Source organism: Ctenopharyngodon idella, chromosome 5 (genome assembly GCF_019924925.1).
Source record: "Ctenopharyngodon idella isolate HZGC_01 chromosome 5, HZGC01, whole genome shotgun sequence".
NCBI lineage: Eukaryota > Metazoa > Chordata > Actinopteri > Cypriniformes > Xenocyprididae > Ctenopharyngodon > Ctenopharyngodon idella.
Genome location: NC_067224.1, coordinates 17857583 through 17870374, shown reverse-complemented (window position 1 = coordinate 17870374; position 12792 = coordinate 17857583). Strand labels below are relative to the sequence as shown.

Here is a 12792-nt window from a genome sequence, read left to right as displayed (position 1 = left end):
CGCTCGATGGGCCTTATTGTCCATTTCTTTATGGCCGGAATGATTGAATAGGCCGGAATTGAGAAAGACGGGGAAAGATATTAAGGATGTTTTGCCCGTGGTGACGGGGATAGGCCTTGGCGTGCTGGGATTGGTTTGTTTGGGCTGACGTGCACGAGATAACGCAGAGGGATTAGCGATGGTGCTAGGTGGAGGATAATCACTCTTTAGGCCAGAGGATTGCGGTAAAGTTTCCTCAAGGACAAAAGATTTGTCATCGGACAGTGAGAGCTCGATTTCGGACGTGTTGGGAATATATATTATATATATTAGTGCTGTCAGTCGATTTAAAAAAAAAAACTCTTAATCACAATTTATTAATCACAAGATTAATCGCAATTAAAAACACTTACGTTTTTATACGTTTTTAATATATTTTATAATGTAATAATTTCACAGTTAATCTCCAAATTAAAACAACATAAAGAAACAACAAAGACAGTATATTTTAAATATTTGTTTAATGGCATCTTTTTATAAATGAAGGCCAGTATCACTGATACTAATAGCCTACTGATGTCTCGATGAAATTGATTTTTTCCCCCAATTTTAAACATGAATTATAGCCATTCAACATTACAGTGTAATTGAAAGCTATATCATTTTTTACATTTATTAGGCTTCAAAAATATAACAACTTTTAATTTAAGTGAACTTTGAACAATCCTCACATAAACCAATATTAAAGGTCATATTTACCTGTGCCCTTCCTACCTGTCTAACAGATTTTATAAACAATAACAAATTTAATAAAGTTACCAAACAGTCTGCACTGCATAATTTATAGCCTAAATTAAAAATAGATAATCATTATTAAAGCTACAACAGTTCTTTAGTCAACAGCAGTGATTAATTTTCTCTGTTACCTGTTCTTTCATTATCTTCAATGACAGGAGGCATTAGTGGTTGCTGTCACCCTAAGAGCTGCCACTGCTGCACATGACGCAGATCTCACACGCGTCCCACTTTCTCACAGCTCTTTACTTTTGTTTTAAGACTAAATCATTCAAGGCTGCTCTTATGAGGATACTCGACAAAACGGATATTTTGGGCATTATTGTGTGTGTTATTGTTCAAGCGTGACAGAGAACTCGATTCTGGCGCGCCGTACATGCACACGATGACGCGCGTCATGTGTGTGACAGGACATTCACAGACAGTGCGTTCTCTTTTTCTCTTTTGGTGCGCTTGAATGGTTTAAAATTTGCATTTGCATTAATAAGAGCGTGATCATATATTGTAATGCTAGCCAAAGGATGACAGAAAAAAATGCATGCTGCGTTAATTGCGTTAATATTTTTAATGCGTTAAACTGGGAAAAAAAATGAATCGCATGCGTTAACGTTGATAGCACTAAAAAAAAAAAAAAAAAATTAAAGGCTATTTCGGAGCAGATAGCAGTAGCGAGCTAGCTTTGAAAGCATCCAACCCTCCCTTCAGAGCGCTCTCCAAAGCCACGCCTCCTCCAAAACACATGAACGCACACAGCAGAGCTTGCAAAGTGTCAGAGAGATGGCATTAAATTATTTAATTTCTCAAAGCAAATAACATTACAATAATAATGAATGTAAACATCTTACAGAGCTTTTATTTGTACCGCCTGACTGCTGCAGTGTAACTTCGGTGTTGATAGTGTTGACATAGAAACACATAAATCCAAGTTATGACATGGCATGAACATGACATTGTATCATTGCATTCGCACTGACAAACATGTTTAGGTCCTGAGACTTCCACAGAAGATATATGTACATTTTAATATTTTGACCACTTATATTATTGATTGCTATCAGGATGTAAAGAGAGTTTCATCCAGTATAACAAAAAGTGTTTATAAAACAAATTTCCTACCTTACCTTTAATTACGGAGACATGCAGGAAAAAAAAAAAGCGTGTGCACGATTTACTAATTCGGTTTATAAATCATGCCATGATTTAGCAAATTGAGGTAACTATTATTAAATCATTAGTAAATCGTGCGCATGATTTATAAATCGAACAAAATAGTAAATCGTATGCACGATTTAGCCTACTATTTTTTTTTTTCTGCATGTCATGTGTGGGGTTCTGTATTTAATAATTACAAATCATTTTTAGATTTTTAATTTTTATTTATATATTTTTTCATTTTAATTACATATAAAAATAAAACAAGTGTTTGTCAACAGTCTGTATTGAAGTAAAAGTAGTAAATTGAAAACAGAATAAATCACATTCAGAACGTAGGAATTGGAATAGGCTACAATGCAATAGACTGGTTAAGCACACTGTAATCGATTGTGATTTAAACAGTCATGTTTTATAATGGTTACAATAAGTCAGTTGAGAATTTTAAATTAAAATATCAAAAATGCATTCATCAAAATGTTGAAAACATTAAATGCATAGCAACTGGAGTTGAACTAAATAATAACTACAAAACAAGATTCATCACCTCTATTTTCTTTTTGCAAGATATGCTTGCAAATTATATCTATAATTACACTTGACCCTTCCCTTACCCCTTAAAGGGTTAGTTTACCCAAACATGAAAATACTGTCATTAATTACTCACCCTCATGTCGTTCCAAACCCGTAAGTCTTTCGTTCATCTTTGGAACACAAATGAAGATCTTTTTGATGAAATCTGAGAGCTTTCTGTCCCTCCATAGACAAAAAAAAGTTCATAAAGAGATCGTAAAACTATGAATTGAGTGGTTTAGTCCACATTTTCTGAATAGACTCGATCCCTTTATGAACAGATTTAATTTAGAGTTTTGTTCGCATATAAATATTGATCAGAAAACATAAACAGAAGCTCAACCGAAACTGATTGACGTGCGAGAACAAACCTCTTTTTTTGGAAGCATGCTGCGTAACACACGAGAATGAACCTCATTGGTTCTCAGACGCATCAAGCAAACATGCTTGAGCTTCTGTGTACCACAGATGATATGCGAGTTGATGCATGTTTATATGTGAATAAAAGCCTAAATTCAATCTGTTCATCATATAAACTAATGGTCATTTTATAGAGTTGCGACATTTATTGTCCATATGCAGAGCACTGCCCAACCAGCAAATTAAATTGCTCAAATTATTGCAAATTAATGGCTCATACAGCACATATTTAATATAAATATTGATTTTGCCAATATTATTTTCAAAAATGTCAACCTTTTAATGATATTTTCTGCTGTACAATTACTCTGTTTACACGTGGCATTATTTTCTTATAGGCACTTCCCACCAACCTTCAAAGGTTCAGTTGGAAAAATTGTCTACACTTTGGAGACAAAACTATCCCGATCAATGCGTATTTCTAGCAAAGCCAAAGCAGAGTTTCACTATGTCCCTAGTCTTGATGTGTCCAATCCTGAACTAATGGTGAGATTACAAGTAAAATCCCATGCACTATCTTTCTAATCTATACCATACATTCCTCTATAATGTTTTGAGGATCAATCACCTCTGTTTTACATGTTTTGTCTTGATTAGGCGCCTCAACACGGAATCAAAGATAAACAAATGAAACTCTTCACCTCTGGGAGTGTCTCCATGAACATAAAGACTGAGAAAATGGGATACTACCTCGGTAAAATTATATAAAATAATTTATATATATAAATACTCTCTAAGTTTTTTGTTTGTTAATAAACTCAGAGTTGGATAATTGTAGACAACCATTTTAAGGAAGCTTTATTCAAACTATTTCTGAATAGTTATAATGTATATAAAATTGCAAACATCAAACATCTCTGGAGTAGGTGAGACATTTTCCATGAGTTTCTTGTTTACTCTCTGTAAGCACTCTTGTGTAAGCAAGCAGATTATGATGATGAATGTGGTCTTTTCAGATCATGTGATTCAGCTATTTTAATAATTGACAAAGAAGTTACATATTTTAGGCATGAAAACAACCATAAGTCCCTGAACCCACGCGGCACTTGTATGTATTCATACAATTATAATGTTATCACTACAGTTCATGAAGTTTTAATTGTGTATTTTTATATGTCATATGTAACATTAATTAAGAGGCCTATTTTGCAGAGTCATTGTGTCTAGTGATAATTTATAAAGTAGTTTTAATTGACCTAATTGTGTCTTATTGTGCCTCACTACAGGAGAGGGCTTGAAAGTTTTGGCTAAAGTTCAGAACAATTCAACCCGTGCAATCAAGCCAAAATACTGCCTGTATGAAAAACACAGTTTTTTCGCAAGAGGAAAGAGAAAACTTCACACACGTGACCTTTTGAAAGAAGAAGGGGAACCCATTGAGCCAAACTCAAGAAAAACTGTCACCAAAGTGCTGCCCATTCCTCCCAGCCTTACCATCTCTATCCTAAACTGTAGGATCCTCAAGGTTGAGTACAGACTCAGGGTGAGTTTCAGCATCTAAAGCAAAGACAAACATAACTCACTGCAATGAACTCTACAAATACTTTAGATTGGCCAGCCTTGTCTCATTGTTAATGAGTAGGTATTTGTAACATTTACAGGTGCAAAACATTCATTTTTGTATGTGTAAACTTACTGAAATGTACAATATGGACGTATGGACAGCATTTAAACGTAAATGTTATGTATTTACAGCTAAAGAAACTTGAAATATTTACAAATCTTTTATATCCTAAAAATATTTGTGTAATTGCCCTTTTAACATTTTATAGATACATTTTAGATCCCTTAACCCTACCCCAAACTAAAACATAACCTTTTTATAGAGACTATAAAACGTAATAGACAGAAATTATAGGAAAATGACAATTTTAGTAACAATATCGAATTAAAAATATATTTTGAGCCGCTAATCCCACTCCTACCTCTATACCTACCCATAATCATTTCTTAAAGGTGCAGTGTGTAAATATTAGCGGCATCTAGCTGTGAGGTTGCGAATTGCAATATAGAGAAGCTATGGTGGCCAACACAGGACATAATGTCATTGTCTGAGACAGCAGAGAGTAGCCAGCCAAGCAAACGCGCTCTGTAGAGTATTTACTGTTTTAAATATGTCTTTAGTACCTTTCTGGGCGTTTGAAAGTGTAAATTAACTTGCTGTCAATGCAGGCCTCACTGAGCCATCAGATTTTATCAAAAATATCTTAATTTGTGTTCCGAAGATGAACAAAGGTCTCACGGGTGTGGAACGACATGAGGGTGAGTAATTAATGACAGAATTTTCATTTTTGGGTAAACTAACCCTTTAAGGAGTGAATGAAAATGAGGAAGTGAATTCAGACACTGAGTGCACCAGAAGGGTTGCCACTTTTGCGTCATTTGTGCTTGATGTTTATTAATCATTTGACACTTAGCAAACTGGTAGGTCCAGTAGCAAGATTTATCTTGAACTCTGTCATGGAAACTAGCATGTATCCAACTGTTTCCGGGGGGCTCTACCAAAGCCACTGGAAGGCAAGCATGCAACCTTTAGCCAAAAAAGCGTAATGGCTAATGCTAACGCTCCGCCTCTGGCGGTACGCAGGGAAGGAGACCGGAGGCTGTTTTTTGAATGGATGTCAGTGGATGAGAGGCTTCACTATGCTGATTAAACAGCTTTTGTGGGGAAATAGCTAATCATTTAATTAATCGACAGCCTGTTTGCTAATCTTCAGCATGTTTTACACTAAACGATACTTTCGTTGGGAACTATATATAGATTTTAGCTTGATAAAAATGTATTTTTTAAGAGAAGGCAGACTAGGGAATGTTGCGACTGGTGTCACTGCCATTGCAAGATAGGCTGAGAGGTGCTGCACGTGATTAAGTTAGCCGTTACGCTTTCTCCAATGGTAAGAGATACAGACCCTCTCATCTCCCTATAATATACAATCTCTGGCGCTACTATAAAAAAGAACGTGGGTACAACTTCCGGTGAGGCCGCAGAAATAGTATACCTATTGTATTTTGTGTGTTTTTCGGATCATTGTTTACTTTGTAAAGTTGCAAACCTTTATGAGAGATGTCGTTACAGCACTCAGGGACAACATTTCAGTTTAGTACATTTATTAGTTAATTAATAATATCACAATAAACAATTTTCGTGCCTTTAATTGTCCTTTACTGACCTTCCACAAAAGTGCTGCTGCATGACTTCAAGAGAAACCTGGCCCTGCAATACACGAACAACCCGCTGTCTGTACTTCACCTGTCACTGATGCTAGCACCCAAACCTTATGATTAGTGATGTCCGGTTCGTGATCGAATCGTTCTTTTGAACCGGTTCTCTTTAGTGAACCGGTCGAACCAGTTCACCAAATCGGACTGAATCGTTCGAAACAGATCGCATCTCCAGAGCAAGCACTAATCCACAAATTACTAAAGTTACTCACATTTTGCTTTTCCAAATACACCATTGCAGATTAATAGCATACAAAATATATACTGTACATAAGAAACTACATGCATGATGAACATAAATATTTTGTACACAGATCAAACTAATGTTCAGAAATAGTTCTACAAATTTATTTTTCTATATTAATGTTATTAAAAAGCATTACAGTAAAGATTGGAAACAATTAATTGTTTGTAAAACTATCAAACTAAACATTTATTTGTTTCATAAATAATCCATGGACAGCTTATATACTTTCTAAACAAGGTGATATAGCCTAAAGAAAAGAAAAAAAAATGACGTAATACAAACTACAGCGAGAGCAAACAAGCGACTCCTTTTGAATCGCTCTCGCGGTTCTCGAATCTCATCTCGTTCTCGAGTAGAATCGGTTGCAACGGTTTTCGGATCACCAGTACACAACCGATAACTGCTTCTTTCGGGACATGTCCAATTTGAGAACCGATGAGCTGATGATACTGAGCATGCGTGTTTTAGCGCATTATCTGTCACAGCACAGCATCTTAACCGAACTAGTACTAGGAAAACTGATGCTTTTAGAGGACTCGAATGAGGGGTCAATCTGGTGAAACGTAAGTGTATTTAATTACAAATAAATCGTAATGGATTATGTATAGTAAGAGGATCATGGTTTCTGCGCTGATGAAGACTAATTTACTTTATAACTGTAAAACTTTGTTTGCACATCACTGCCTGTGTGTTTGGATGCTTTAGATGCAAAACTTAAATTGTAAGAAACGTTTCAGATTATAATGATGTTTTAGTTGACTGATGTTATGATTACTGACTTTATATATTTGAATGTGTTGTGTTTTTTCACCCCGGCCCGCGATAGACGACGTCATTACGTCGGAGCGTAAAAGAACCGGTGAACCGTTTTTTTCAACCAGTTTACTGAAACGAACTGTCCGAAAGAACCGGTTCGCGGAAAAGAACCGAACTTCCCATCACTACTTATGATATGATACGTGTCGTGCGTGCCAAAGCCAGTCGCGTTTCCACTGTCACATATGCGATGCTAAAGGCTACTTATGCTAACCATTGCGATAATAAATACACACGTTTATGGAAAATACCAGAGACTGCTTGAGGAACGTAGAAAACTCATATATGATTATGATCGTGGATTTATTTGGTTTAATATTTTATCTGTCTCTTCCCTATGCCTTTGTTAACGCCGGACTAATCCGTCCTCATATCTGTAACACACTCCGGTTAACTCGTATAACTCATAACTCCTGTTTTCCTCTCATGAGCTCCCTCTGTTGCTCTGGCTGAAAGCAGAACAGTATAGAGAGACGGGAGAGATCGCTCAAACCTCCTCGGATTGCAATCATCGCATAATTTAGAGGAAAATTAATAGAAATGCTCAGAAAAGTGATGTAAACATAGGATATTTTATCAATATATTTCTAAATGTGTAAGCCTTTGGACTTAAAAGCCTTAATGGAGTTGTTTTGTGCATTCTTGTGATCGTAAATAAGTGGAAGCAGGTGCAAATGAATAGGTACGTGTTCTCTTTTTATGTGAATATAAATATCAGTTAGATTCAGCATGATTGATGTGCACTCCTGGCACAAATTAATAAATTACTGTTACTGTAACATTTTTTTTATTGTAAAACATTGTTCAAATAATGATGCTGGAATCTTAAGTCTTTAAGTAAAGGCCAAATTCGCAACTTTGGATCGCTAAATCTTGAATGACTGTCAACCGTTGAATGAATTAGTGTCACGTCCAGCTTGTTTACTTCAAACCGGAAGATGCTCCCACTTTTGACGCAAGGCCTCATATGGGGCGTAGGAAACTTGTGGATAAACCTTAATTAAACAGTAATTAATTAAAAAGGAATTTATACCTGTATGATATATTACTCTGTAGACACGCTGGACCAGCGGTTTGTAAAATGAATGGATGATTCAGCTGCGGGCTCCATCTTCTGGCGAGAGAGTGGAATTCATTCGGCGCAACCATCACAGTGCATGCATTATGGGTATTCTCTAGCCGTTTAGCCTACATCGGTTGTACACTCCTTATTGCTGTGCATTGTGGAATTGAATGAGTGCACTCGATAACATCCACTATGGATTCGTACACCACTACAAATGGCTGTCCCCTCAAATAGTGCCCCATTTAAGGGTATAGGAGGTGATGCCATAGAGAATGTGAAGCTACATCACGCCGCATTGCATGATGGGCCAGTGCCTCCATCTTAAGAGGATCGCCCTCTGCTTCTGATACCTGCACATTTTGTTGTTTTTGTCTTTAAATAAAAGATTCACATTTTTCATGCCATCGTTTGCAGGAAAGAGATGCCTTTTTATTGCATTGCATGATAATTTGATGATTTCACTGTAGTTTTGCAGAATTCTATTCACAATGTAACTGGTTCCATTAAAACTGTCACACGCTGGGCGCTCACTGCTGCTTTAGCAGTCACATGGTAGAAATGTCCAAATAAAAATGTGTTCAACAAGCTAGGTAAGTCACATTTCTCTGTTGGAAACGTTTAAATGTAACTAAAGTTTGATTGTTGTCATTGTAAGTATTCACTTTCATGGCCATGGAGGGGGATCTGAGATTGTGGGTCACATTCAGTGGACAGACACCAACACTATACTTTTATATTTTCAATACACAACAACCAAAATCAAATCTCTAGAAGCTTATGAAAAGTTTTGCAGTGGCTGTGTGCAAGTTTTGCCAATTCACAAGCTGACAAACTGAGAGTCATACTTGCAAAGGTAATGTTAAACAAAACAAAATACAAAACTTTCAAAAACACTCGGCAATGTGATTTTTTTTATTGAGTGATAGGCTGTGGGTTTAATCAGTGACATTTTTAATAGATTTGCTATCTGGAGTCTTCATCACCCCCTCAACCTGCTTAAACACAGAAAAGGTGAAAAAACATATAATTGTCCAGTTTTCTCCCTGAACAATGATATGAGTTACTATGGCAATTCTCGATGCAGCATGAATGACCTACAATGGGGACATTTTTCACAATCAAGACAGAAATTCAAAACACTGCCTTAAACTCACTAGCCATAAAGCAGCGCAATCCTCCTAATATGGCGTGTAAACAATTCAGTTACCCAGAACTCAACACGGCATGACGTCAGCTTCACATTCTCGATTAATGCCACGATTTTAATATTCATAAGTAAGGATTTGTACACATTTGTTCACATGTAAATTTACGTTTTAGTGCTGTCAATACGTCAGTATTGTACATTTCAGTTTGTATGAAAATGTAAGTAAATGTACATGTGGTAGAACCACACTATGCATAAAAATACACACAAATACTCATAAGATTACGTTGCAGTGGCATATCTGTGTTGTAGTTTTAATTTAGAACTGTCTTTTAAACCAAGGGCTGTGCTGATTGCTCATCTCATACAGAGCCATGTTTCTGTTACCCACTCCTAATTGAATCATTTGTTGTTGGTTTTTTGTGTCTAGGTCTGCCTGGATGTGCCATTTGCCTTAGACCCAGAGATCAAATTCCCAGTAGTGATTCTTCCTCTTCAGTCTTTATCAGGTCTAAGTAGTGCTACAAACAGTGACTTTGGAATCCGGAATCAACCACCAGGTGGCAATATGTACCCCAACCCACCTCCTATGCCTCTATCTGCCCCACCATTTAATATGGTACCTGGTCAGTTTGGTGCTCTGGGTTACCCTGGACCTCCTCCGAGTCAATTTCCTGCTCCTGGTTACCCTGGACCTCTGGGTCAGTTTGCTGCTCCTGGTTACCCTGGACCTCCTGGTCAGTTTGCTCCTCCTGGTTACCCTGGACCTCCGGGTCAGTTTCCTGCTCCTGGTTACCCTGGACCTCCGGGTCAGTTTGCTCCTCCTAGTTATGCTGAATCTTCTGGTCAATTTGGTCCTTCATTTTCTCATCAGTCTGACTTATCAGCTCCACCTCCATATCAGGAATATCCACAGTTGCCAGACCACCCTGAAAAATCTTGACAAAATGTTTTTAGAATCACCTTGTAAGTTTATTTTATGATGATTGTTTTACCTAAATTGCTAGAATGATTTGTATTTTGATGTGCCTATTTTTAATTAGGGATGTTGACAGTATTTAAGCTAAAAGCAAATATCCTATACTTTTTGTTGTTGTATTTCTAAACCTTCAGTATAGGGCTACATTTTACATCCCTCAAAAAAGATAAATCCTCCTTTATTATGAAGTAGATACTGTTCTTCAGAAATGTTTTATGCCTTAAACAGTTGCAGGAAGTATGCGAACCCTTGGATTTACTATGACTTTCTGCGTAAATTGTTACAAAATAATCAGATTTTCACAACTCAAAGTCTCCTCAGCACACAACCATATATTTTCTTTTTTTTTTTACTGAACACTGACTCTATACTGGAGTTAAATTTGTATTTTATATATTTTCATTTATGAATTAAATATAAAACATAAAACTGAATGTACTCTCACATATTATCATTGGTAATTATCTGTGCAAAATATATGCTTTCCCTGCATGTCCACTCTTGCCTGTCCGCATGCCTCAAGTTAAGCTGTGGGATAGAGAGGATCACCCATAAGAAGCGGGTCTATATAGCAGTTTAGGAAATTCAAGGCTGATTCAAGATATGAACATATTCAGGGTATGATAACAATTAGCCAATCAGTGTCCTCAAATCTAATCCAAAAAAAGCGAGTATTTTATCAGCCCTAACGAAAAGTTTTGATGGATGAAGATTGTATTGCAGGAGTCTTACATTATGTGAGTCTGTTGTTATTAATAATGAGCAAACAAACCATGCATGCGTTTTGTTGTGTTTAGTAATTCTGAACAATCCATATGCTAGCTATATGCAGTCAGGTCAAGGCGGCTGATATAGTGCTCATTTGGCATGTGGTACTGTTTGGTATCCAGCTTGACTAGTATTTAATTGTATAAAAGAAAGCTCTAAACAAATGTAACATTTATTTTATATATATTTTTTATATATCTATTTTATTTATATATTTATTCCTCAAAGTTTTTGCTGTTGCACTGTTGGCTATACATACAAAAAATAAAATTGTTCTGGAATGTTTTTCATGTGCACTTTGGTGTGCTCAATAAAGTTCTCAAGTATATGGACTCTTCATTTTATTTATTGTTTATTATTTTGGATATTTTCTTTTGAAACTGTTTCCCGAGCAAGAAAAAAATGTAGGACGGGACTTGATTTTGTCAATTGGGAACTGATTAGATCGTTGGATCATTGTGGTGTGCTATTGCTGTAATGTCATGTGAGTGACAGGTTGTCCTGTCCTCATGCCTCACAAATTCACAACTCTAAACTTTCAAAAGTTTTGTACGGAGCCCCTAAAGGGACATGGTTGTGGAAAAATATATGAAAAACAGTAAGTCAATGATTTTGCGATCCCTCGCAAATGTTTTGTATTCCCACGAGAAACGTTGCGTTCGCTGGCAAAACCTTTTGAGCTCCTTGCCAGCAGACGCAAAGTTTCTCTGAGAATTTTTCCTCCATCTTTTACCATGTCGCTTTAGGGGCTCCATAGTTTTAAGTTTTTGTCTGCTGATTTTTTTCTTTTTCTTTTTTCAGACATTTCATCAGCTGAGCAATTGAGTGCACTATACTTCTACACCTCACAGATCATTTTCATTCCTGTCAAAAATTAAATATGGCTCTCTCATGACTAAGGTGTACTAACTAAAAATGTATGGAAAACAAAATTGTGGGGAAAATTATTTTAAAATGGCAATTTAATTATGGTTAAATACTGCTACTTTGAGCGTCTTGTTCATCTTATGTACAATATGTTCATGGCAAAGCAACAAGACTTAAATTTTGAATTGTGCAATATCCGCTTTTGATTTCTTAGGTGCGGAGAGGAGTCGTGAGTGGCGGAAATGACAAAACTCACTCTATAGCTCACATGGTGGTAGATGTAATACATTCATAGTACAAACATGCATGCTTGATGATATTTTATTCATAGTATACACATGCGTACTAACAGTCATGAAGTTCTCAAATGTTATAATCAGGGGTGCACATAACTTTTTTGGTCTGGTTCTCAAGGGAGCACCTGGAGATGTTGCTTGGTACTCACACTTTACACGACACACTTATCCTAAAAGCTGTCCTCATCGCTTTCCTCCTTACTGCTCTCCTCACTATCTTCCTTCCTCTCGAACATGGTAGATGATGATTTTTTTTTTTTACTGACAGACAACAGCAAGAATATTAGGCTGCTGTCACTTTAAGAAGGAAAGCACGGACCGAATAACTGACACGCATCCGGTTTCTTTCTCAACTGTACTAGAATACTTGCCAAGACAGGTATTTTGACATAATTTTGTGTGTATGTGACCGTTCAAGCGCAAGTAAACCCAAAAGAGGATTTAATTCGGTGTCTGACTGCCTCT

At 36.6% G+C, this 12792-nt stretch overlaps 2 protein-coding genes across 7 annotated transcripts in view; one reads left to right on the top strand and one right to left on the bottom strand.

Moving 5' to 3' along the window:
* Positions 1–12792, bottom strand: part of poc5 (POC5 centriolar protein homolog (Chlamydomonas)) — a 703663-nt gene that overhangs the window by 177867 nt on the left and 513004 nt on the right. The window lies entirely within an intron of this gene.
* Positions 1–12792, top strand: part of LOC127512490 (arrestin domain-containing protein 3-like) — a 34330-nt gene that overhangs the window by 8170 nt on the left and 13368 nt on the right. For 4 of the 6 annotated variants that reach the window (XM_051893446.1, XM_051893448.1, XM_051893450.1 and 1 more), the window contains 4 exons: positions 3258–3405; positions 3517–3613; positions 4146–4402; positions 9848–11492. The exons of the other annotated variants lie outside the window; for them this stretch is intronic. In XM_051893446.1, coding sequence (XP_051749406.1) covers positions 3258–3405; positions 3517–3613; positions 4146–4402; positions 9848–10360 — 1015 coding nt within the window. In that variant the 3' untranslated portion in view covers positions 10361–11492. Of the gene's footprint in view, positions 1–3257; positions 3406–3516; positions 3614–4145; positions 4403–9847; positions 11493–12792 lie in introns of those variants that run through there. 6 annotated transcript variants of the gene reach the window in all.